At 32.3% G+C, this 23,937-nt stretch overlaps 4 protein-coding genes and 1 pseudogene across 15 annotated transcripts; 2 read left to right on the top strand and 3 right to left on the bottom strand.

Moving 5' to 3' along the window:
- Positions 1 to 713: 713 nt before the first annotated feature.
- Positions 714 to 1,804, top strand: LOC107434609 (MLP-like protein 423). Its single transcript, XM_016046091.4, has 2 exons — positions 714 to 1,051; positions 1,336 to 1,804. The coding sequence occupies exons 1-2, from the start codon at positions 865 to 867 to the stop codon at positions 1,614 to 1,616; spliced, it is 468 nt and encodes a 155-aa protein (XP_015901577.1). The 5' UTR covers positions 714 to 864; the 3' UTR covers positions 1,617 to 1,804.
- A 1,234-nt stretch (positions 1,805 to 3,038) lies between these two features.
- On the bottom strand, positions 3,039 to 7,395 carry LOC107434612 (WAT1-related protein At1g70260). Of its 4 annotated transcripts, XM_060813774.1 has the most exons (9): positions 6,854 to 7,390; positions 6,474 to 6,536; positions 5,510 to 5,626; positions 5,280 to 5,377; positions 5,119 to 5,156; positions 4,844 to 5,002; positions 4,192 to 4,337; positions 3,645 to 3,874; positions 3,042 to 3,379 (listed from the first exon to the last, which is right to left on the bottom strand). In XM_060813774.1, the coding sequence occupies exons 1-8, from the start codon at positions 7,069 to 7,071 to the stop codon at positions 3,715 to 3,717; spliced, it is 999 nt and encodes a 332-aa protein (XP_060669757.1). In that variant the 5' UTR covers positions 7,072 to 7,390; the 3' UTR covers positions 3,042 to 3,379; positions 3,645 to 3,714. The 4 variants fall into 4 exon arrangements, with proteins under 4 accessions (XP_048319311.2, XP_060669757.1, XP_048319310.2 ...); XM_048463353.2 differs by having other exon boundaries at positions 3,046 to 3,379; positions 5,119 to 5,377; positions 6,854 to 7,389; XM_048463354.2 differs by lacking the exon at positions 6,474 to 6,536 and having other exon boundaries at positions 3,039 to 3,379; positions 5,119 to 5,377; positions 6,854 to 7,395.
- Positions 7,396 to 8,867: 1,472 nt separating this feature from the next.
- On the bottom strand, positions 8,868 to 11,934 carry LOC107434607 (WAT1-related protein At5g40240). Of its 7 annotated transcripts, none has more exons than XR_007237813.2 (8): positions 11,647 to 11,934; positions 11,452 to 11,514; positions 11,167 to 11,280; positions 10,536 to 10,770; positions 10,298 to 10,456; positions 10,047 to 10,198; positions 9,702 to 9,913; positions 8,868 to 9,373 (listed from the first exon to the last, which is right to left on the bottom strand). XR_007237813.2 is itself a non-coding variant. In XM_048463240.2 (7 exons), the coding sequence occupies exons 1-7, from the start codon at positions 11,823 to 11,825 to the stop codon at positions 9,860 to 9,862; spliced, it is 942 nt and encodes a 313-aa protein (XP_048319197.2). In that variant the 5' UTR covers positions 11,826 to 11,934; the 3' UTR covers positions 9,723 to 9,859. The 7 variants fall into 7 exon arrangements, 1 of the variants encoding a protein (XP_048319197.2); XR_003053563.3 differs by having other exon boundaries at positions 9,702 to 9,808; positions 11,647 to 11,933; XR_009635336.1 differs by having other exon boundaries at positions 11,167 to 11,293; positions 11,647 to 11,788.
- Positions 11,935 to 16,797: 4,863 nt separating this feature from the next.
- LOC107409899 (protein WHAT'S THIS FACTOR 1 homolog, chloroplastic-like) lies at positions 16,798 to 18,120 on the top strand (annotated as a pseudogene).
- On the bottom strand, positions 18,047 to 20,230 carry LOC125418539 (WAT1-related protein At3g28050). Of its 3 annotated transcripts, none has more exons than XM_048462114.2 (6): positions 19,969 to 20,229; positions 19,688 to 19,801; positions 19,070 to 19,304; positions 18,833 to 18,991; positions 18,581 to 18,732; positions 18,047 to 18,370 (listed from the first exon to the last, which is right to left on the bottom strand). In XM_048462114.2, exons 1-6 carry the CDS (start codon positions 20,208 to 20,210, stop codon positions 18,220 to 18,222), a joined length of 1,053 nt encoding a protein of 350 aa, XP_048318071.1. In that variant the 5' UTR covers positions 20,211 to 20,229; the 3' UTR covers positions 18,047 to 18,219. The 3 variants fall into 3 exon arrangements, with proteins under 3 accessions (XP_048318071.1, XP_048318073.1, XP_048318072.1); XM_048462116.2 differs by having other exon boundaries at positions 19,688 to 19,788; positions 19,969 to 20,112; XM_048462115.2 differs by lacking the exon at positions 19,688 to 19,801 and having other exon boundaries at positions 19,969 to 20,230.
- Between the last annotated feature and the right edge of the window lie 3,707 nt (positions 20,231 to 23,937).

Raw genomic sequence — 23,937 nt, 5'->3', positions numbered from 1 at the left:
AATGCTTAATCAGTCTACAATAAACAGCATGTATTAAAACTTTCGATATCTACTATTAAACAATATGACATAACAGAAACATTTAATCAGTCTACAATAAACAGCATATACTAAAATTTTCGATATCTACTATTGAACAATATGAGATTTGGAAAGATAATCAATTGGTTTGCTGTATGCATATGATGTCCAATCATGTAATTTTTTCTAATGATTTTGTCCAACTTAGCTATACATAATACATAAAAGTAAAATATAATACCATAAAATGTTTTTTAAAAAAATTTACATAAGCTGTTAATTTCTTCAGATTCACTGCTTGCAAAATACTTATTCAACTAAACTCCTATAAAGTGATACAAATATAATAGTTTGGAAGGCAATGCGACACATTTTATAATTTCATTAAGAGGCAAAAAGAGAAAGTCTCATAGCTTAGGAATAAAATGATGTAGACCTTTAATAGTTACTATTGTGCGATTTTACTTTTTGACTTCAACAATATTTTTTCTGCAATACACGATATTCATGAGGCATTGTCTAGGCTGGATCTAGGGATTCAATTAAAGCACTTAATATACGCCTACCTACTGAACCTGAAGGACTTTAAAGGGATTGGGCCATGTCTGATCCTGCCCGTGACAATTTTTCATATCTAACTCTTTGTGTTTTCAATGGAGGCCAATGAAGTTGGTTGTTGAGCTTCTTCCTAATCCATTTAAGGCCCTCCTTTCTCTATATATAAATCTGCTTCCAATACAAACTTTCTCATTCATTCAAACACATTCAATTTTCTTATAACACATTTTGCTAGTTAATTTCCAAGCTAGCTCTTTGTAATAGTGCACTAGAGATTTAAAAAATATGGGTTCCAGTGGAAAGCTTGAAGTGGAAATAGAGGTAAAGGCTTCTGCTGATAAGTTCTGGGAATGCATTAGAGACTCAACCAATCTCTTCCCAAAGGCTCTTTCTCATGATTACAAAAGCATTGATGTCCTTGAAGGTGATGGCAAAGCTCCTGGTTCTATCCGCCTCATAACTTATGCAGAAGGTATACATATATATACAAAATGTTTATATATATTTTTCATTTCATTTTGCTAGATGTAAAAATTTTTACAACGATGGATGCAATCGCCTACATTATAATAGATGTCGTATATAATTATATGTTATTTGGAATATATCTCACAAATAATATGTAATTAAACATTGACATCCAACATAGTAGAATCATAGATCTATATCTCATTTAGATGGGATTTTTTGCTGGACATTTTAGCTTGATTAGAACATGTCACCTATGTGTGTGTGTGTGTGTGTGTATATATATAGGTTCTCCACTTGTTAAAGTGGATAAAGAGAGAATAGATGCTGTAGATGAAGCAAACAAGGCAGTTTCTTACAGTGTGATAGAAGGAGATCTGGTGAAGTACTACAAGAATTTCAAGGCATTCCTGGCTGTGACTCCAAAAGGAGAAGGAAGCTTGGTGAAATGGGCTTGTGAGTTTGAGAAGGCAAGCGAAGATGTTCCAAATCCAGACCTTGTCAAGGATTTTGCTATTAAGAACTTCCTTGAGGTTGATTCCTACATTAATACTGGCAAGGCCTTTTAGACAATATTCCAAATAACAAGGGTATCATTAAATCCTTGTTCTATATTATATAATATTATCTGTTCCTCTAGTAAATAATTTAAAAGTCCCATATGTGCATATCTGACTTCATCTTTGTGAAGGGAGTCAGCCAGATGCATATTGGTCTTTTTATTATACTAATATTATATTACATATGAGTTTCTGAATTTTGGTCAGCTGCAGTTGGTTGTTTTATAATTTATGTTCTCTCATTTTCAGCTGCTAGATATAATAAAATTGATTTCAGAAATTCATGCATAATTTACACACAATTAATTTTTAGCTCATATATATATATATATATGTGTGTGTGTGTGTGTGTGTGTGTGTGTGTGTGCGCGTCTTTTTGTTTGACAATTAATAATGGCATTGGATTTGGCCCGCTATCCTATTTTATAATACCACCACAAATATTATTATAATTATTACTTGATTCAGATATGTTTTTCACCAAAATGTTAAATGTATTAAAATATATAATCTCAAATTTATTAAAAAAAATAGATGGAGAATGATTTATATATATAGTTTTACGCATAGATACTTAATTTTAAGCTTTAAATTTAATTGGCTGTTTTCATTTAAAATTAATTAATGAATCTGACAATATATCTGTCAGTTAATTGATGTATATACAGGCAGAAAATTAAGAATGAATTTGCTTTATGTTGTGTTACACCTTAATGCAAATATATAAATGTCATGCGATGATCATATATATATATATATATATATAAGTGTGTGATGTGTGTCTACCTTCTCACACCATCCTAATTATCTCAATGTATGAAAATAATTGCTTGCCGTTTTATTTTATTATTTTATTTTTTTATCAAAAAAATTATTTGTTTATTTTTTTGTAGATGGAATATCGGAATCTTTTTTTTTTTCTCTTTTGGTTTCTGAACATTGCAATAAATATCGAATAATTTGTATAACCGGACAATGTGTAAATGGGATCCACCACAATCAATAATTTATTTGACAATATCAACCTTATCCCTAATATCTGATGGATCACGTGTATGGTAGCTCCGACAATTTCTTTATCCAACCACATTGTATATCTTTGTTAAAAACATATATATTCAATCAACTACTATAGCTATATTTACCGCTTAGTCTTAATATGGATTATTTATTTTCTATTTAGTATTCTATTATTATGTAGCATTATTTTTATCATTTATAATAATTTCTTTTTTATTTTGAATTTTCAATCTTGCAAATATAAATATAAATTATTTACCAATTAAATCAATCTTACTTTACTTATATAGCATTATATTATTGAGATGATATAGTCAAAATTAATATAGCATTTTGATATGGTAAAAGTTCGGTGTAAAGACTCGTATACGATGTTGCTTGCCATGTGGAAAAAAAATGTTGTTATAAATAAGGAACCCATATATTCGTCCTCACAAAATATACTGATTTTTATTTTAGTCTCATTTACAGTCCTTTTTATACACACACACACACATATATATATATATATATATATCCTGACTAATATACAAGCATATATAGCCGGAAAACCATCATGTTTACATAACACACTTTTTTTACCTATTCACCAAAAAAAAAAAAAAAAAACTCAAAACTTTTTTTTTTCCATATCCACACATATTCACAGAAACTACTAATGCACAACTTCTAATCACTAATCGTATCAGAGAGGTAACTTCGAACTTAATTTAATTCATCTCCAAACAATGGCCCTTCGCAATCAAAAACATCTGATAAGAGAAACAAAAATTAGTTTATGATCTATCAAACTTAATTCGTAAGTGTGTATATATGTATATAGATATATATATATATATATATAGAGAGAGAGAGAGAGAGAGAGAGAGAAATTCTCTTGTATATTATCCCGGACAAAATTTAAGTCCAGAATCAATTAATTACCCGATATAAGTGATATATTAGAGGTGATAAGTCACTTATAATTACTATAAGATATGGATCCGGATTAATGTAATAGAAGATTAGGGGACTTACTAATGAAATGCTTATGTTTGGGAGCATTTTTCTCTTTAATATATTGACGTTGATATAGCTCTCCAAGATTCTATACAATGTTTTCTTCTTGCAAGAGAGGCACTTTCTCATCTTCGCAAGATTCCATGATTTTCACCTTATCATCTTGTTGGGCTTCTAATTCCTCTTCTTTCAATTGCCCATACATAACACCGAAGTACCCCGTTCCAATTATAATTGCTCCTATCACACTGCATTAATTCACAAATATAAAAAAAAAAATCAATTAATAAAATTCCCAATCAAATTTCCTTCTACTTGCTGTGTAACGCATAGAGATGATCATGTAGTATATATATAAATAATAATTTATAGATGGTAAATATGGAATAATAGTCTTCTTGGTATTTGCATTTGGGATTTAAAAATAATATTTGTTTAAAATAATCATATCTTATAAACCTCTTGTAACAATATTGAAGCAATTAGGAGACTTTGAGTCTCTTTTCTTTTTCATTTTTTTTTTTTTTGATAAATAGAAGACTAGGAAAAAAAATTAATTATTTACCTGCCATAATGAACAGCAGAGAGGATTACACCAAAAATGGTGGCAAAAACAATGCCAAATGGCTTGAAAATGGGGACATAAAACGGGCCTTTCAATTGCATGCACCACATGTGGACATGGCTCCTAATTAAACCCGCAAAAACTGCCTACAAATAAATGCATGCACTCTCTGAGAATCGTTTGTACTTTGTTCATCATGTCTTGTATACCATATAATATTTGTTGTTTCTCACTGTATATATTTCCAAAATTACGTAGTATCTATATTTTAACAAAATTTAGATGTAATTTTTTAAATTACATAATATCTATATTTTAACGAAATGCTGATATTTACATTGTAATGTAAATATTTTATTTATAGTTATATATATATATATATATAGATATATATATATATATATATAATTTTGCAATAAAATGTATAAACGTGTATGATGTCAACCATTTATATTGGATTATATGTAATTTGTGAAATAATTTCATATAAACTGTAGCGGATTAAATATAATTATATATATATATACATGTTTGATATCCTATACATATACATTTTTATAGCAAAATTATATATATATCTAACCACATGAAAAATATTTACGTTACCAAAATTCATATTGCTTTGCTTATAAATTAAATTAAATATGCTTACTGATAACCCAATGAGAAGCAGTTCCGTATCAACTTTCAGTTTCCAGGCATCCGGGTTTCTTTCCAGAAATAAACACAACATTGCAGATTGAATTGTCCCAAATAAGCTATAAAAAGAGACCAGTTTCATTACTTGTGGGTACTGTTTTACAGTTCCCACCTGACCAAAATATTAAAAAAAAAGAAAAAAGAAAAAAAAAGTTAATAATAATAATAAAAATAAATAATCCACAATCAATTAATTGAATGTGCAGCTAGCCAAATATATTTCTGTACCTGTACATTATTCCAAACAGAGACAGACAGAGAAGAAGTTGCAAGTAAAATGCCACCGAGAACCCAATATTCAGGTTTTGAGGAGTATATAAGAAATTTGTTGATTGTGGGATAAGATGGATGTGAAGATGAAGAAAGTTTAGACTTTCTTATGAGTGGACCTTTATAGAGTTCCACCATTGTTGCTCCCATGAATGATATTATTGTCCCTGTTACTTTGGCTCGGAAGCTTGAGTTTCTCCAATCTAGTTTTGTTTTTCTGTTTAAAGGATAAACAGGTTTAAACTCATCTTCACTCAATTAGTTTTTGGTTAACATATATAATAGAAGAGATGATTCATCAAAAATAAATAAATAAATATGAGGTAAAAAGATGGAAAAGGAAAGTGACCTGAGAATGATAGAAAGAATGAAGGACAAAGAAGGGATCAAAAGGCCCATTGCACATACAACAATAGGAGAACTATAAGATAGGCCAAGAAATGCGAGGTTTTGAGATATAGTTATCCTACAAATAAACACAACCAAAATGTTACAAACATCAAATTATTTAATTTTACTATCTAATGGCAAAAGTAAACCGTCTTTGTAACATTATCATCATGGAATATTATTGGTTATGTTTAGAGTTGCATTTTATTGATTCAATGCCTTGTGCTCTCCAGGAGCCATAGCCCAGATCTGCCAATAGATGGGCCAGAAAGCAATTTTACATAAGCCCAGTTAATAATTTTTAGTCTGGCCCGTTGATCAAACCCAAACTTGTGGGTTAAAAAGAATACCCAAAAAAAAAAAAAAGCCTGTAGTTGGGGGTCCCAAAGCTAGACCCACCTTTGTACCAGAATATTCACAAATCACAGGGGGTCAAGTGGAGAGTCAATGGCCCCCGCCACTTCCCTAGCTCCCCCACCTCTTTAGAAACAGAGAAATTAATAATAACCAATTCGAGGTAGGGAGTGGTGGGGGTACTATCAATTTATCCAGTTGACCATCTCTTAAATCTGTTTTGTTTTTGCCATTTGTGGCCGTAAATAATCATCATATAGAGGCTTTACATGCCAATTCAATGATGATCATGAGTTCTGAATATGGTTCCTCCAACCATGATCATCACAAATAAATTTTACATGTAGAACTTAAATAATTATCATTATAAATTCTATATATATATATATATTAGTTTGATTCTAATAAGGATGCTAATTTAAAGATATTGTAAAAATTTAAATGTATTTTAATTGAATGTGTGTATTTTACACAATTCAATACATTTAAATTCTCACGATTCCTCTAAATTAGCATCCTTGGTCATGCATAGGTTGTGTGCATGATGATGCTAGCTACTAAGTACAAACCCCGTTAAGCCCATGAAGGAGAGTCGGAGGAAGAGACTGGAAGTGAAGAATGGTTGCTGTGTTCTGCAATATTGATCAATAAATATACAGCAAGAATGTTATAATAGGATCCCCAAAGTGCCAAAAACTATATGTTATATGTAAAATCCCGATCAGGTAAAGATAAAATTTGAGGATACCGTGAGGATACATTTCATACATGTTATTAATTAGATGAAAAATTTGCTCCCGCAACATGTAGTAAGATGTGTATCCGCACCATATCTTTAACTTATGTGTCCTCACTTGATCACAAATATATATATATATATATATATATACATGTATGAGAGACTAGCTAGCTCAAGGAAACAAGAAAGAGAGAGAGAGAGAGAGAGAACCTGTCCTTGTAGTGAAAAATGAAGGAATAGGGAAGGAGGATGAGAGAGGAAAGGGCGTGCATATAAACAACAAAGACGAATGGACTCATTCCTTTTTTGGTCATCACAGTCTTTGCAAAAATGGTTAGAGCTATGGTACAACCTTCCATTACCACCATAACTACAAATGGCACCACCTCCCATATCCCTTTCTCTCCTTCTCTCTGACTCTCTTGCATGCTGAAACCTAGCTAGCTAGTTATTAATCTTTAAAGGCCAAAAGTTTCTTTCTATCACAAACAAAACCAAAAAAGAAGAAACTTATTGGAACTACAATGTCTAACTAGCTAGCAGATCTGAATATTTTGATGTTTTTGTTGCAGTGTGTGTTATTTATAAAAGGAGGAGAAAAACAAGACATGATTATTATTGTTGAGGAAGTGGGGGAGAGAAGATAGAGAAAAGGGTAATAACCCTTGGGGAAGGGTGAAGCTACTTCTAAAGGAGAAGAAGCAACTCGTATATCTCTCTTACAAAAAAAAAATTAAAAAAAAAAAAAGTTGTAGAATATGAGAGGCAAGCTGACATCTAATCATATGTTTTCCCAAACAAATTTCTATTCATTAATTCCTTGTTGCAAACGAGGCCTTGGGCGCACATGTTTTTCTTCCATTTGTCCCTCACTTTTATTTTATTTATTTATTTATTTTTTTGGGTTTTCCCCATATTAATTATCTAATTACGTTTTGTCCAAGCTTTCTCCTAACCCATTTTATAAGGGTTTTATTTCTTATTTTTTATTTTTTACAAGTGAATATTATTGTATAAGAAAAACAGTTGTGTCCTATTTGGGAATTCTCTCAAACGTTTAGGATTAATGTCCCTACCCCAAGATGATTCTTATAGCATTCTGGTCCACTAAATTTGATTAATTTAATAAGCAAGGTTCAATATATGATTCTTATAGCATTCTGGTCCACTAAATTTGATTAATTTAATAAGCAAGGTTCAATATATCTAATTGGATTCTGAATGAGTGGTACTAATTCATTCCCTCTATATATATGGGTCCCAGGCTCAGGTTTTGGCTGGTCTCCTGTCCGTCAGTAGTAGGTGGGTCATTCACCCAAAAAAAATAAATAAATAAAAATAAATAAAAAGGTTGGTGGGTCAGATGCTGAGGCTTAAATTTACTTCCACTGTGACTGCACCTGGTCTGTAAACTGGTTTCTCTTGTCATTATTTATTTATATATATGGTTTCATGGTAAGGGAAATTTTTGGGGGTGAAGCCATTGGGATATATTACAATTGTCTGTTTCACATCTTATCTATCTTCTTTGTTGTTTAATTCTCTATTTTAGCCAGGAATGATTCTAAATTTGAATATCCATATTTCTAATGTGAAACAAGGAAGGAAAAGAATTTTTTGCAATCTCCTTATCGAAAGTCCAAAAGCTTGGCAATTAAAATTCTTTACACTGTTTCTGTTTCAAATTTGATGTGTACCATTAAAAGTTTGATGTTTTTTACTTTTAGAAAAACCTTATATAGTCTTATTGCCAAAATAAAAGGAAAAAAAAAAAAAAAAGTAGTCTTTATATCTAGTTATTAGTAATTTACCGGATCTTTTGGCACACACTTAGATCTTATATGTATATCAAGGGACCCAGAAATACAGTACTTATATTCCCCCAGACCTTTAAAAAAATAAAAAAAAGTGGAGTATCAATGCATTTCTATACTGAACCATAGGAATCTCTGAAAGTTCATCGAAGAATCCTCAGAAACATCCTCCCACTTCTCACCCTCTAGTTAATTTAAGCTCACACAAATTTGAAAAACAATGGAAGGGAGTAATTTTGCTGGATTGAGTCGAGGCATCAGAAGAGCATCAGGCAATTGTGAACTCTCACATTAATTGGTGTTTCCAATATTCACAAGTAAGATTACAAGAAAAAAGCCTGTGGGAAAGATACATATGCTCACAAATGAAACTTCAGCTGGTATTAATTAAATAAATGAAAGACAATACAAAGAATAAGAAATCCTTTTTTATAATGATTTAATTTCAACGGTGGAAAATGTCAATATATATACTCGACAGTTATACAGTGAATTCTGCATTTTATCAAAAACTTGATCCCCTTAAAACTGGAAAGACTCTCCCCACACCACTGACAAATAAATAAATAGAATGTGGATGCCTGGATGGTAGACCATAAAGCTTGTACCTAGTCTAAATTTCAGATTTCCAACTGTGAACTCAACAACTTCTTTTCCACCATTGATAAAGAGAAAAGCTATGGTATGGCATAGTAGCCAAGAATATGGTGATTTTCATTTATCCAATGATAAGGAATATGTCATAAAATTACATTATTATTTATACCTTTTGAATCAGAAGTAAAGCACATTGTAAAGTGGCATATGAAGAAGCTCCAGCTCCTTAATACATAAACTTTTGGTGGTTTTTGACCCCGTAAAACTCAACTCTCAATTCTTGCTTACATCTTTGGTCATGCTCTCCATGTTTAAGACCCTACATTACAAATGAAAGAAACTGTGATTGCATATTAAATAGGTTTCAGAGACTTCTTCTAGGTGTAGCCCAAATAAAAGTGTCACAAGCAAACAACTTAATATTTATTTTGTTGCAAGATCCAACTATAACTCTCTGTATTATACCCAAAAGCAAACCACTCATTAAGAAACGAAGATATTATCAAATTAAAATAATAGCAATGATCTGAAAATAAAAAGATACTGATGAAACTCTATACATTTGCATTGGTTTGAAAGGACAACAGTCCAACTAAAACTGCCTCCTCGTGCACGGAGGTGCCATATAGACTTTCTTAGTGACTTACCATATAAAGCTTCTAGCTTTCAATACTATTTTGCAGGAGAGGTGCCTGCTGCCTATTTGATTCCAAGCTACTTATTCCGACATCTTCATCAATCTTTGCTTCTTTGGCTTTTCCCCACATCACAGAGTAAAACCCAGCGACAATTATAATTGCTCCAATCAATATGCATCAGAAAATAATAATACTGATATACGTATCCTTTTGCCATTTTGGTTAAAGGAAATGAGAAAAAGAAAAATAAGAAGATAGATCAAATTCTTGATACTCAACAAGCCTGCTCCATGTGAAACCCTATCACAATAACATAGTTTAACCATGGAAAGTGTAAAATGATAGAAACCAAACCTTCCAAAGTAGAGAGTCTCCCCCATGAAGATAACACCAACAATAACTGTAACGACAATCCCCACAGGCTTGAACATAGCTACAAAAACAGGATCTGTCCTGCTTAGGCACCATGTAGATACACCAACTTGGAAGGCAGAGCCAAAAACTGCCTGCGATGTTACAAATTTTAGTATCAAAGAACTGGTGTTCATTTTAGAAAACTTGTCAATTTGGCTGGTTGGTCTGATGGAGCTATACTATCTAATTACCGAGTATAGAACAGCAAGCAACCTGATGTTAGGTTTCAAGCTCCAAGCACTTGGATCTCTTTCCACAATCAAAGAGACTGCTCCAGAAAGAACAGCAGCATAGAAGCAGTAAAAAAAGACCACAATCAGTCCGGCTGGGTATTTCCTGAGGATCTTTGCCTGAAACTCAGAATAGGTACAGTTCAATTTTTGAATAATTTTCAAAATCCCCAAGGATTTTTCATTTCACAGATTTCACCTCTACAATGGTCCAAGATGAAGACATAATGCAATCCACTACAAGAAACAATCCTCCAACGATCCAGTTAGGCTGTTGCGCAAGTAATTGTGCATGAGACAAGTCAAACGATGGGGATGTCATAAGAAGTGAGGGCCCCTTGTAGAGGGTCACAATGAGTGCCCCTGTAATTGAAACTATGGTTCCTACGGACTTAGCTAGGGTACTGGAGCTTCTCCAATTGAATATTTCCATTCTGAAACCACCAAGTTAAATGTATTTAGACATGTTTACAGAAAATATTTTAGATTATTTAACAACAGCATTCCACCAGCTCCTCAAAATTGCATTTTACAATCATTTTAGCTGAAAGAGCATTTAACATACAAAAAAACGTATAAGCTGATAAACCCAATTCTTTAAATTGGGTCCTCTGAAAAAAATGAGCCCTCTGCAGCCATTAAGTGATAGATTGATTCCAGCCACTAAGCCATTTCATATTTCTAGGGTTCAATTTCTTTAGAGGAACACTCTAATACTGGATATTAAAACAAATAGCGAGAAGACCAGTAAACCATAAAGGATTAGCATAATATGCAATAAGCAGTATGACCCACTAATAAGAAGTGAGAGCGTGGAAGAGAAGCATTACCTTAGAGTAATTGCAAATATGAAGGTAAAAGCTGGGACAAGGTTGAGCATTGCAGTGCCAAGAGTTGGAGAGCTATAATTAATCCCAGTATATCCAAAGAACTGAGCAAAGAAGCTGCAAACAGCCACTAATATAAAATAAAATAAAAAAACCAAATACATGCAAAATTCAACCAAAAATACACAATAAAACAAGATCAGGAACATAAAATGGAAACAAAACCACGTTAAATTTCGAATTTTTCAAAGTGGGAAATTTTTGTATAATGGGAAATCTAGAGCTTACCCAAGTACACCAAGCAAGAAAAAGCCAGCATGGATGGAGGGAGTGAGTTGAGGTCTCTCTGATCTGCCATTTTAGAACATTTTATGAAAGCAAAAGTTTAAGTGATTCTTCTGCCACTTTATATATATAAATATATACATATTATACAGAGGTAGGAAAAAGACGGAGAGATTTTTAGATTAGAGAGAGAGAGACCTGTGGAAGAGGAAGGAAAAAAGGAGGAGGATAGGAGAGGCAAGTAAGTTGGAGTAGAAGATGAAGATGAGGTTGTTCATCCCTTTGGACATGACCACTTTGCTTATTATGATAAGCCCAGCTTGCGCACACTCCGTCATCATCATCCCTACAAATGGAAGCAAAGCAACCTTCCCCATCTTCTCTCTCCAATGTCCAATCCCAATGCCCCACCCGCAGTCTCTCCCTCTTCTTCCTTCCTCCTTTTCGACTCTGCAAATACTGATACCAAATTGTGTTCCAAAGTCAAAAGGATCCTAAAAGATGGAAGTTTTGTTTGCCACTGCCACCCCAATAATCCAATGACACGTGTTATATTGTTGTTGTTATATATTATTGTCATTATTATATTATTATTATCATTATTGTTGTTGTGGCGAAAAAAATGTTTTTGTTTTTCGATTTTTTTTTTATCTTGTATTTAATTACTATCTCCTAGCTGCTTTCCTTTTTTTTTTTTTTTTTTCTTTTTTTATTATTTTTAGCGAAAGAAGAAAAATGGTGGAGACCTGGGTTCCTTCCTCGTTTTTTTTTTTTTTTGGAGACCTGGGTTCTAATTTTCTTTTTAAGTGCTTCATTTTATAATTTTAAAGTGATTTATTACAGCTCTATTTTTTTTTATATATTATTATATAAATATATAAAAAATATAAAATTATTTAATATAATATTATTTATTTTTAAAATATTTTTAATTTATACAATTTCAAAATTATATATTTTTTATACATAATTTTTTTTTTTAATTCTAAAATAACTATATACAGTTTTTCATTAAAATATTTTTATTTGTTCCTTTTCATTATGAATTAGGATTGATTTTTTTTTTTTTTGGTTTTTTTAATGACATAAAAATTATTTATTTGAAAGTAAAAAACCAAACAAATAATGGAGGATAATGATGATTGGATGCTTAATAGTAGATTTCTGAACAATTTTGAAAATGCTCAGTCGTATACAACTAAACGTTTTAAAGTAGTTCAGTTCTGTTCTATTTTTAAATTTTTTTTTTCTTGTATAATGTTGGTTGTAAACTTTTAAATGTCATTAAAATTCTCAGTCTTGTACTTTTAAAATTCTTTAAAATTATTAAGTTATATTTTTGAACATTTTGAAAGTTGTAATTTATTATTTGGGAATGTTTGGTCCTAAATTTCTATATATATTCAAGATGTTTGATTATGGACTTATGAACATATTTGAGATATTTGAATTTGTTCAACCTAGTAATTTTGTAATTTTTTTTGTAAAATATATTTTTAAATAGTTCAACTATAAACTTTTGTTAAACTTTGACGTTGTTCAATTGTAAGCTTTTTAAGTTGTTCGGTTGTAAACTTTTGTACAACTGAAAATGTTCAAGTGTAAGCTTCTGAACATATTAAATATCTGTATATAATGTATGGTATTTAATACCTGTATATACATACAATATTTGATAGATAAAAGCTAAACATTTTAATAATGTTCGGATGGACGCTTCTGAACAATTAAAAAATGATCTGTTTTAAACTTCTAAATAAAAGATGAATTTTAATATACCAAATCAAATATAAGAGTGTTGTTCTGACCTGGTCGTTAGTAAGCGATAGAAAAAAAAAATCTAAATTAAAATAATTATCACAAAATAAAAATTAAAAAAAACTAAATACATCTTACTGTTTAATATTTTTGAGCTTCCATAATTTGTGAATAATTATTGTATCTGTAATCCTAATTTTTAATGAAGTATAAGTTAGATGGATATATATAATGTATTATTTGAGAGGAAGATGAAATTGTAAAAAATTATTTAAATAGGTTTACTTAACAAATATCGTTAATAGTAATTTTAAATGAGTATAAAAATATAAATCAATAATGAAACTGTATAGAGTTCAAATGGTAGTACAACTAGAAATTCTCTATTTTTTTTTCCTATGCCCAATTATTTTCCAATTTTAAAAAAATAATAATTAAAAAAAACAAACATAAAAAGAAAAAAGGCTCTGTATTATGGGATGCCCTTATTAAATTTCTTTTCTTTTCGTTTCGTTTTTCACTTTTTCTTTTGGTAGTAAAAGAGTTACAGGTGTTTGTTTGTTCATAATCTATTCTAAAATGTTCAAAAAACATATATTGAGTGCATTCTTTTCTACTAAGTTTATACAAAAATATTCGTTGAGTTTAAAATTATTCGATTGGTTTGGTGGTATTTTGTTGTTTGGCTTATGTATTATGGCAGCTTATTTTGTCATTGTTTTTGAAGCTTTCTATGATGGATTTTTATTTTCTTTATTATTATTTTCACCCTTTTCGTTAAGAATTTGTGGCTGCCTTGAAAAGTTTGCATTGGGCTTGAGTGTGGCAAAAAGGGCTGATCTTTATCTGTTTTAAATTAACCCAGACAGTGAAAATTGTGACCCTTTCTGTTCAATATAGTAGGGATATCCGCTTGTTTTTCATATAGCTTTGTAAACATTTTTCCTTCTGCGGGTGCAATATAAAATTTATACTTCAATCACAAAATAAACCAGTGAAACAGTTAATTAGAAATCATGATTTGATAGTTTTTGACATATTTAATTATTGGTCATATGGCGTTGGCATAGACAAATGGTTCTACTTGTTAGAAGCTCAAATTTTATTTGAGAATTATGGATTTTGATGGACTGAAATACGGAATAAAAACATTATGAGAGGGGAAGAGGAATAAAAAAAAAAAAAAACCAGTTAAATGTAAAGCGATTGTTTATGTCTATGTTTATTATGGAATATAAATTTTATGGCCTTACTGATGCTGGTAAAAAATTAGGCCTTCACTTTCGATCTGTGTCTGTTTTTGTAGTCTAGTGTTCATGGTCAGAGAAACCAGGAGTGGAGAGATTGTTGGTTTGTAAAAGATCAGAATGGACAATGAAAAAGAAGGGTGTGTTACTTTTCATGTGTTATTTGCTCCTGTTAGATAAGAGATATTATATATGAGAAGTAGATTGTTTAATCAATTAAGATGGCACAAAAAGCCCGTGGGGAATTAGGTGGAGGAGTCGGGCAGCAATGATATTCTCTCTTTTTTAAATTGTATAGCCAACCCACTGCGTATTCTTCCAGTCCATTCTGAAGATAAGGAAGATTTCTTTGCTTTTAGTACCATCACCTGGAGCATCTATGGTGGGTTAGAAACAAAGTGGACCATGATGGAAAAGACATGAGGATTGATCTTTTGCCGGGGATTGTAATGAGAAGATTCAGAGAACTGAAGGAGACTTTAAGGCGTGAGGGAAATGACAGAACTCTACAACTGATCACCAATGGCATAGACACTACCAGATGAAGCTGCCCACCAATAGGCACCATCAAGCTAAATTCTGACATGGCTGAAAGAAGCACGGGGAGTCACCTGGCCATGATAGCTTGAGATGATAGAGGAAAGGTTCTACACATCCACACCTTTCAAATCGGATTTTTTGTTCATGAAGTGGCTGAACTGGAAGCTCTATTGAAGGCTATGCAATTCGCTAAGAGTTTCGAATGACTCAATGTGCAGATTGAATTAGATGCACTATCAGTCATCCAAGCTTTAAATAAAAAAGACATAATCCACTGCAATAAGCTGCTGAGCCTTTCTTTAAAGACATCTCTTTGTACTTCTCTAATTTTGTTAATTGTTGTTTTGTTTGGGCCTCTAGAACAGCTAAGTCAAATATCAAAAAGTATATGGGTTTATAGATCCAAATTAGTTCTCGTAATCTTTTGATATTTATATGATTCAGGAGAATGTATCTGAGGAAGCCTCCTAAATTTATGCTATATTATACCAGTTTATCACTTTGATTTTAATGAATTCCTAGTTTTAAACAAAAAAAAATCAAATTTTACTATAAATTTCCTGACATTTTACAGTTTTTATGTAGTTTTAATCACGACCATTCGGGAAATTAAAATTCTGAAGAAACTTGAGCACGAGAACATTATTAAGCTGAAAGAGGATGCAACCTCGACCGGTGGTTTGGTTCCTTGGTTCACAAATTATCTTGTAAAAGTCTAAAAAATACCACTAACATAATGCTATTGGTAGGTACTTATATGAGCAAAGGAATCAAGGTAAGTAAACTGGTTGCATCATCTCAATATAGTTGTAACTTATCATTACATTTGATATCTGAATAAATGGGTTTAATAATTTCCTTCCACCTAAACTATTTCTTTTTTTTGCTGTAGTTCGACTTTTTACATATCTTATACGTCTGTATCTCTTACATATCTCTTAAATCACAAAATAAAATTAATTTTGTTGTACTATGCATAGACAAGCTTTGCTTTTGAGTTTTGAGGTTCCTATTTGGATTAAATTAGCATGTTTTGGAAGCTTTTGCATACCAAAAGAACAAGTGAGAAATAATTTAGCTATCTGTTTACCCTTTTGCTTCTGGATGTCAACATATTATGGAAAATTGTTTATTGAAAGGATCCTGATGGTATAGATAATTTGGACTTTAACGTGTGAATTGACATTTAGACAGAAATCTTCAAAACTTTGCCCATTTTATAAAATACTTTTCCCCCATGTATGGGAAAATTTCAGTGAAATTTTTAACTTTTAACTATTATATGAATGACCGACCTTTTTTTTTTTTTTTTTTTTTTTTTTAAATTTTAATTTTTTATTCTACATCTTAGCCCGAGCAACTAAACAAGATAGTTGAGCTTTGCGGATCAACTGATGAAAACAGCTGACCTGATTTTTCCAAGAATCCTCGGCATGACAACTTCAAGCTAACTGGACCAATGATGAGACAGTGTAGAGTTTAACGTTTGAATTGATCTTCTAGCACCTAAAGGTTGCTCTTGGAAGCAAAGTTAACAATTTGGCCTGAGTTTATGGATCAGAAGGTGGCGTTTTTCTATCCAATCTTTTCATGTCATTTGTTTTATGATTTATCTTCAAGTCCCTTTACCACTTGATAGCTTAAAAAAGGGTTAGGGTTTTTGCATTTGGACATGAATGAGTATCCCAAATGAACTAGTTCCCTGTGAATGCTGATCAATATTACCCGTTTTGAGTAAGCATTTATTGCTAACATGCTTGTGAGAAGAAATTGGTAGAGAGAAGAAGCTTTCCCTGGGTGGTGATCATGGATTGCTGGCCGATTCATGACCTCCAGTAAAAGGGTATAGGACAGGAGCAAAATGAACATGATCTTGAAATTGTAACAGAGAAGTGGAAGATAGCCTCCAAAACTCTTCTTGAAGGTAATTCTGAAGAAAGAGCCAGAAATGATTATTTCAGTAAGGTCACTGGAACAGTATTGGAGGCAGGTAAATCTCCCTAAACACCATAAGGTCTCCTATTTCATTAGGAAATCACCTAAATTGTTTGAGTAGTTTAAGGATCATAGGGGCGTTTTATGGCTTAGGGTGACAAAGCTAGCTGAGGACCTGATGGAATAAGAGGCGAGGATTCTTGAGGAGAACAGGGATAATGCTGCTGAATATGTTACTCGGTTTCTAATGATGTTGTTGATAAATTGCTTACTTTGGATAAAGTTGCCCATTTGAGGAGAAACTTTGGCCTGCTGATTGATTTTTGGACTGTTGGGTTCACAAGTATCCCCAACACTTTTAAAGTGGTGAAAAATGAGGATGAGCCTGAGTATTTGAAACTTGTTAATTGGAATCCTGCTTGGGCTATAACAGAGTTGAAGAAGAAAGCAGTGGGCATAACAGAGTCCCCTGTTCATACCCCGGGATTGCTTTCTCTTCCTTTTCCTTTAAAATTTCCTCCCAGTCATAAGAAAGTGTTTAGATATGGAGTTAAAATTGAGCACTTTCAGAAAAGAAGCAATTTCAGAAAAGTTTCCTTCTTATGCAGATGCCAGAGGACTGAAAGCTGGTTCACTAGAATTTGACAAGAGGGCTGTAGCTGTAATGCATAAGCTTCTTAGCTTTACAATTGAGGAGAGATTGGTAACCGACCATCCCACCCACTTCCAGAGGGAACTTGTGATGCCCCAAAAGCTAATGAGACTTCTTCTGAAGCATATTGGTATTGTTTATGTTTCAGAGTGGGGGGAAGAGGTTTAGTGCTTCTTGATAGAAGCATATGAAGGTTCAGAGCTGATTGAGAAATGCCCTATGCTTCTATGGAAGAAAAAAGTCCAGAGCCTTATATGTTACAGAGGAAGGATGGAGAAGATTGAAACCTTCACTGATATGTTGGAGATGGAAGATAATGGTTTGCTCGAGAATGATTCAGAGAATGAGAGCATTTCTTTGCAACTTGAGCAAGAGGAAGCTTTAGGTTGTTTGGAGGATGGTTTACCTATAGACAATGTTGAAATGGAGATTGAAGGGGTTTCCAATGCATACAAGGATAAACATCTAAAGGCTATAAATCTTATAATATACAAATTGATTTCTAATAAACCCCAAATTCATCCCTATGAGCTGCCTTAGCCTCATATAATAATGTTAGGACTCCATATATTTGGAAGTAAAATATTTACAATGAGAAGAAATTATTGAATTTTCTTATCAACTAACCATAAAAAGCTTCTAGTTTTCAATACCATTTTGCAGGAGAGGTGCCTGCTGCCTATTTGATTCCAAAATACTTATCCCAGCATCCTCATCAACCTTTGCTTCTTTGGCTTTTCCCCACATCACAGAGTAAAAGCCAGCGACAATTATAATTGCTCCAATCAATCTGCAGCCAAAAAAACAAAAAAATGAAGAAAAATATTCCTGATCTCTGTATCCTTCTGACATCTTTAACAATTGAAAAGGAGAAGAGGAAAAAAAAAAAAAATAAGAAGAAAGGTCAAATTCTTGATGCTCAAGGAGCCTGCTCCATGTGAAAACCTATCACAATAATGTAGTTTAACTAAGGAAAGTTTCAAATGATAGAAAACCCAACCTTCCAAAGTAGATAGCCTCCCCCATGAAGATAACACCAACTATAACCGTAATCACAATCCCCAAAGGCTTGAACATTGCTACAAAAACAGGACCTGTCCTTTTTAGGCACCATGTACATACACCAACTTGGAATGCAGAGCCAAAAACAGCCTGCAATGGTACAAATTAAAGTGTCAAAGAATTAGTAGTCATTTTGGAAAACTTGTCAATTTGTCTGGTTGGTTTTGGTGGAGCTATACTATCTAATTACCGAGTATAGGACAGCAAGCAACCTGACGTTAGGTTTCAAGCTCCAAGCACTTGGATCTCTTTCTACAATGAAAGAGATTGATCCAGACAGAACAGCCACATAGAGGCAGTAAAAAAAGACCACAATCAATACAACCGGGTATTTCCTGAGGATCTTTGCCTGAAACTCAGAACAGTACAAGTTCAATTTCTTAATAATTTTCAAAATTCCAAAGGATTTTCATTTTACAGATTTCACCTCTACAATGACCCAAGCTGAAGTCATAATGCAATCGGCTAGAAGAAACAATCCTCCAACGATCCAGTTAGGCTGTTGCACGGGTAGTTGTGCATGAGACAAGTTAACCGATTGGGATGTCATAAGAAGTGAGGGCCCCTCGTAGAAGGTCACAATGAATGCCCCTGAAATTGAAACTATGGTTCCTACGGACTTAGCTAGGCTACTGGTGCTTCTCCAATCTAATTTTTCCATCCTGAAACCACCCCAGTTAAATGTATTCAGATACGTTTAACAGCAAGTATTTTAGATCATTTAACAACACCATTCCACCAGCTTCTGAAAATTGCATTTTACAATCATTTTAGCTGAAAGAGCACTTTAACATACAAGAAAACTTATAAGCTGCTATACCCAATTCCTTAAATTGGGCCCTCTACAAAAATTTACCACTCTGCAGCAATTAAAAGTGATTGATGGATTCCATCATCTAAGCCCTTTCATATTTCTCGGTTTCAATTCCTTTAAAGAAACACTCTAATGCTGCACACAAGGTGGATCTTAAAGGATTATCACAATGAGCAGTTAGCAGTATGACCCACTAATGAGAAGTGTAAGACTGTGGAAGAGGAGCATAACCTTAAAGTAATTGCAAATATGAAGGTAAAAGCTGGGACGAGGTTGAGCATTGCAGTGCCAAGAGTTGGAGAGCTATAATTAATCCCAGTATACCCAAAGAACTGACAAAAAAAGCTGCAAATATCATAATATCAAATAAACCCACAAAGACTTACAAAGCATTCCACCGAATTTCGCAATAACACAAGATCGGAACTTGAAATGGAAACAAACCCACATTTCAATTTCAATTTTTTTTCAAAGTGGGTAGTTCTGGTATATATAGGAAATCTACAACTTACCCAAGTAGACCAAGCAAGAAAAAGCCAGCATGGATGGAGGAAGTGAGTTGAGGTCGGTCTGACCTGTAGAAGAGGAAGGAAAAAAAGAGGAGGAGAGGAGAGGCAAGTAAGTTGGAGTAGAAGACAAAGATGAGGTTGTTCATGCCATCAGACATGGCCACTTTGCTTACAATCATAAGCCCGGCTTGTGCACACTCTGCCATCACCATTCCAACAACTGGAAGTAGAGCAACCTCCCCCATCTTCTCCCTCCCTCCCTCCCTCCCAATGTCCCATACCAAAAGGCAAAACCCCCCACCCACACTCACTCACTGCCTCTTCTTCCTGATTCAACTCTCTCTGCCAACAAAAACTGAATATTAATTGTATTCCAAAGTCAAAAGGATCTCAAATATAGAATGCTGTTTGTCACCCGGCAGAGAAATTCTCTCTGTTGAGGCGGCTTTGACCAGGTTCCTTGACAGCGCAATAGCACAATGACACGTTTTTCAAGTTTGAAAAAGTTCACTTTCCAGGTTTAGATGTTTATTACTTTTATTTTTTTATTTATTTTTTTGGTGAAATACGACACTCATTTTGTTGGTTGGGGTTGGGGAATGGTTTCGAATTAATAAGCACTCTACATTCATTCTTAAAATTTGCAACATGCAACAGTTACAATGTTTACCTTCTTTGCTTCACGATTGCAATTATTTATTTATTTATTTTTTTAATAGCAATGTTTACTTCCTAGCAACATGTTTCTCTTCAGAGCGTTTGGATCACCACTTTTAATAAATACTAGTGCTGTACAAGTAAATGGAGTAGTAATATCATGTTTGATTTTTCCATCTATTTTATTTAAACTGTGTATTTGTTTGTGCACTCATTGTGCTGGATATGCATTTTGTGAATGTCATAATTGCATGTTAAAATGGATCGGTAGTGATATTTAAATGAAAAATCCCTCAAGGATTTAAAATGTAAGAATTAAAATCTTACTAGAAAATTACTATAAAGTTATAAAAATCTTTGTACAGATTAAATATGTTACTGGCTGCTTTTTTTGTGGATCACCTATTCTATGATTGAGGTTAGATTTATTTTGGTTTGTAGGTTTACTTTCCCTTCTAGCATAACTTAGTTTGTACAATATGCCTATAGTGTTACTGTTTGTATCTTGCCGGAACAAACCTGACAGATGGTGGGGTGTGTATCTGTAAGTGGGCAAATCGATTATTTTATTTTACGGTGTCTTGTTATAGAGTTCACTAAAAGGCTTATGGCTTGGGTACTTGATGTGTCATGAGCACCTCTAGTTTATTGGTTTAGATTATGAAAATCAGTTATTATCATTTATTATATTCATCTGCAGCCTGATGTGCATACTAGATGATCTATTCTGATAATTTCTTTATTAATAAGAAAAAAATAATCAAGGCCATTAGTGTAAAAATTTGTTAAAACATTAGTGTAAAAATGTTCGCAATTTTTTGACTAAGTACAAGACACACCAAATTTTTTGCAAATTTTATTTACTAAATCGTGTGGGGAGTTATATAACAATATTTTGTTGATTTATATTAAAATTTACTTATTCATATTTTCTTTATATTAAATTTTCAACCAATAACATATTTAAACATTATTTGGTCAAATTCGATAAACAGCTTATTATCTATAGCACTACTACTATAACCTCTATGTATTGTTATATCTTATTAATTAAAAAAGAAGAAGTATACAAATTTAATGGCCTGGCACTCTTCTTAAATATTTATAGTTCTTTTAATAATTATCAGACATAACTAAACAATTTTGTTTTGGACAACATTATACTCATTACAATTAGGGGTAAAGGGAATTTCACTCAGGTCAAAATTTGAATCCTAAATCTAAAGGTGTAATATTGATGGTTATAGTAGTGGCATATGAATTGCATAGTGGTTATTAAATAATTTTCAAAATTATTGGCTAATTTAAAAATGAAATTAATGTTGAAAAAGGAAAATCCACTTGCATTTGTCACAGAATCGCCTATAAAAATTCCTTTTGGATTCCCATCTCTTCATATCAATTAAATAAAGAAATGACCTTAAATACCATTTTTTTTTTAATTTATTTGTTCAATTTTTCTTCATTTTTCTTTTTGCTTAACAATTACCATTATGAAAGAACATACTTGGGCACTTGGAAAATATATATATGTCGTATATCTCTTATTGAAACAGGTTACATAATTCATCTTGCTTCTTGAACACTTGGAATATATATATTTGTCGTATGTCTCTTGTTGAAACAGGTTACATAATTCATCTTGCTTCTTGAATCCAAAGTTGGGTTGACAAAAAAAAATAAAATAAAAAAAAATAAAAAATGAAGGATCAAGACAAACTCAGCCATGGAAAAATTCATGCTCCTCAAACACAATCAAGTCGAATACTAAAATTCAAAAAACCAAATTTATCTTACAGAATTCTCCTATACAAGATCTCTGGCTTCATTTATCTCAAAATTCATAACCTATAAATTTTACTTCTGTGCAAAGGACAGGGGTTTGCCTCTTAAACTTCATTGTGAGATTCTCTTATCATCTGATAACACCTAGTTTTTTAGCCAAAATCAGGCTGCTTCATATCCCATCTAGCAAGTTACAAAACCTCATCGGCCTTTCCGTAGTATCTGTTAATGAATGGAGCCTACAAGGATAACGCCAAAGAAGCAAAAATAAGCATGTCATGGATTACTGCTATATAAAACATGTGCAAAGAGGGGAGTATATTCTAGCACAATAGAATGTGCATGTGTAGTTATATTTGTAACTTAGAGCACAGGGAAAATAATATTTCTATAGGCAATAATTCTGGTTCCATAACATTGTGCCTAAACATTGATTCCCCTTCATAACACAAAAGCCAGATGCTATTCATACTTCACTTCCACAAAAGCTTCCCATACCAACATATGCCCAAATCTAAAATGATGATGTTTTTTATGTATAGGATGCGAAAATAACCTGTACTGGGGAAGAAAATATAAGGTTTGACTTTCTAGATCACATAAAACAATCCAGAACAGTTAACCTGGCAAAACAATAGGTCCAAATATCCTTCAGAAAAGTGTAACATTTTGAAAGGTTTTGAATGATATGAGTTAGTGGGCTTTAATTGCATTAATGGGCTCGCCATAATTGGTTTTACCGTTTTGGAATTTGAAAAAAGCTTTTTGGAAAAGTGAAGGAATTAAAAAAAAAAATAATAATAATATAGTGATTTTGTATCTCTCCCTCCCGTTAGTTTTTCTGAACAAAAACAAGGAATTTTTTTTTTTTTTTTTTTTAGTTTTCCTGGCATATTGAGTGGTAAAGTAAAGGTATACTGAAAGTTCGAGGAAAATCTTTGGTGGTACTGTGTCCAAAAGCTTAAAGACTCCGTTGTATCATGGCAGATAATCGTCAGAAAACACCTACACTGGTGGGATGCGAATAGTCTTAAAAACACTATGATACCACACAGATCTCGGATCAATTTCATTAACAAATAGATCAAAGCTAAGGACATACAGGTTCTCAATTTATTTCGTTAATTATCTGTATTTCTTTTATTTGTAATTTTATTCCACATATATTCATATATTATTCCCATAATATTTTTGCTACAATCTTAAGACTATTCCCGTTTAATATATGTTTATATATGTGGAAGTGTGATGAGATGTATATTTTTGTATGAGATTTTTTTTTTTTTTTTTTGGGGTTATGTAAGTTTGTACCGGGTTTGAAAGAAAAGTTTTTTTTTTTTTTTTTTTTTGCCATGGGTTTAAAATTCTTGGGTAATGTTTTAATTTTTGTTTACAATCAATTTTTTTCTAAAAATTGTATTACCCATGAATTTCTAAATATTTTAGTGATTTTCTGGTATTTTTTTATTGTCAAAACAGTAAAAACGGAAGAAAAATTGAAACTGGATCTAAAAAACCCGTTTACCAGTT

The sequence above is a fragment of the Ziziphus jujuba genome, chromosome 12 (genome assembly GCF_031755915.1).
Source record: "Ziziphus jujuba cultivar Dongzao chromosome 12, ASM3175591v1".
Taxonomy (NCBI): Eukaryota; Viridiplantae; Streptophyta; class Magnoliopsida; order Rosales; family Rhamnaceae; genus Ziziphus; species Ziziphus jujuba.
Note: the sequence above shows the minus strand (reverse complement) of the source record. Positions and strands in the feature narration are given on the sequence as shown.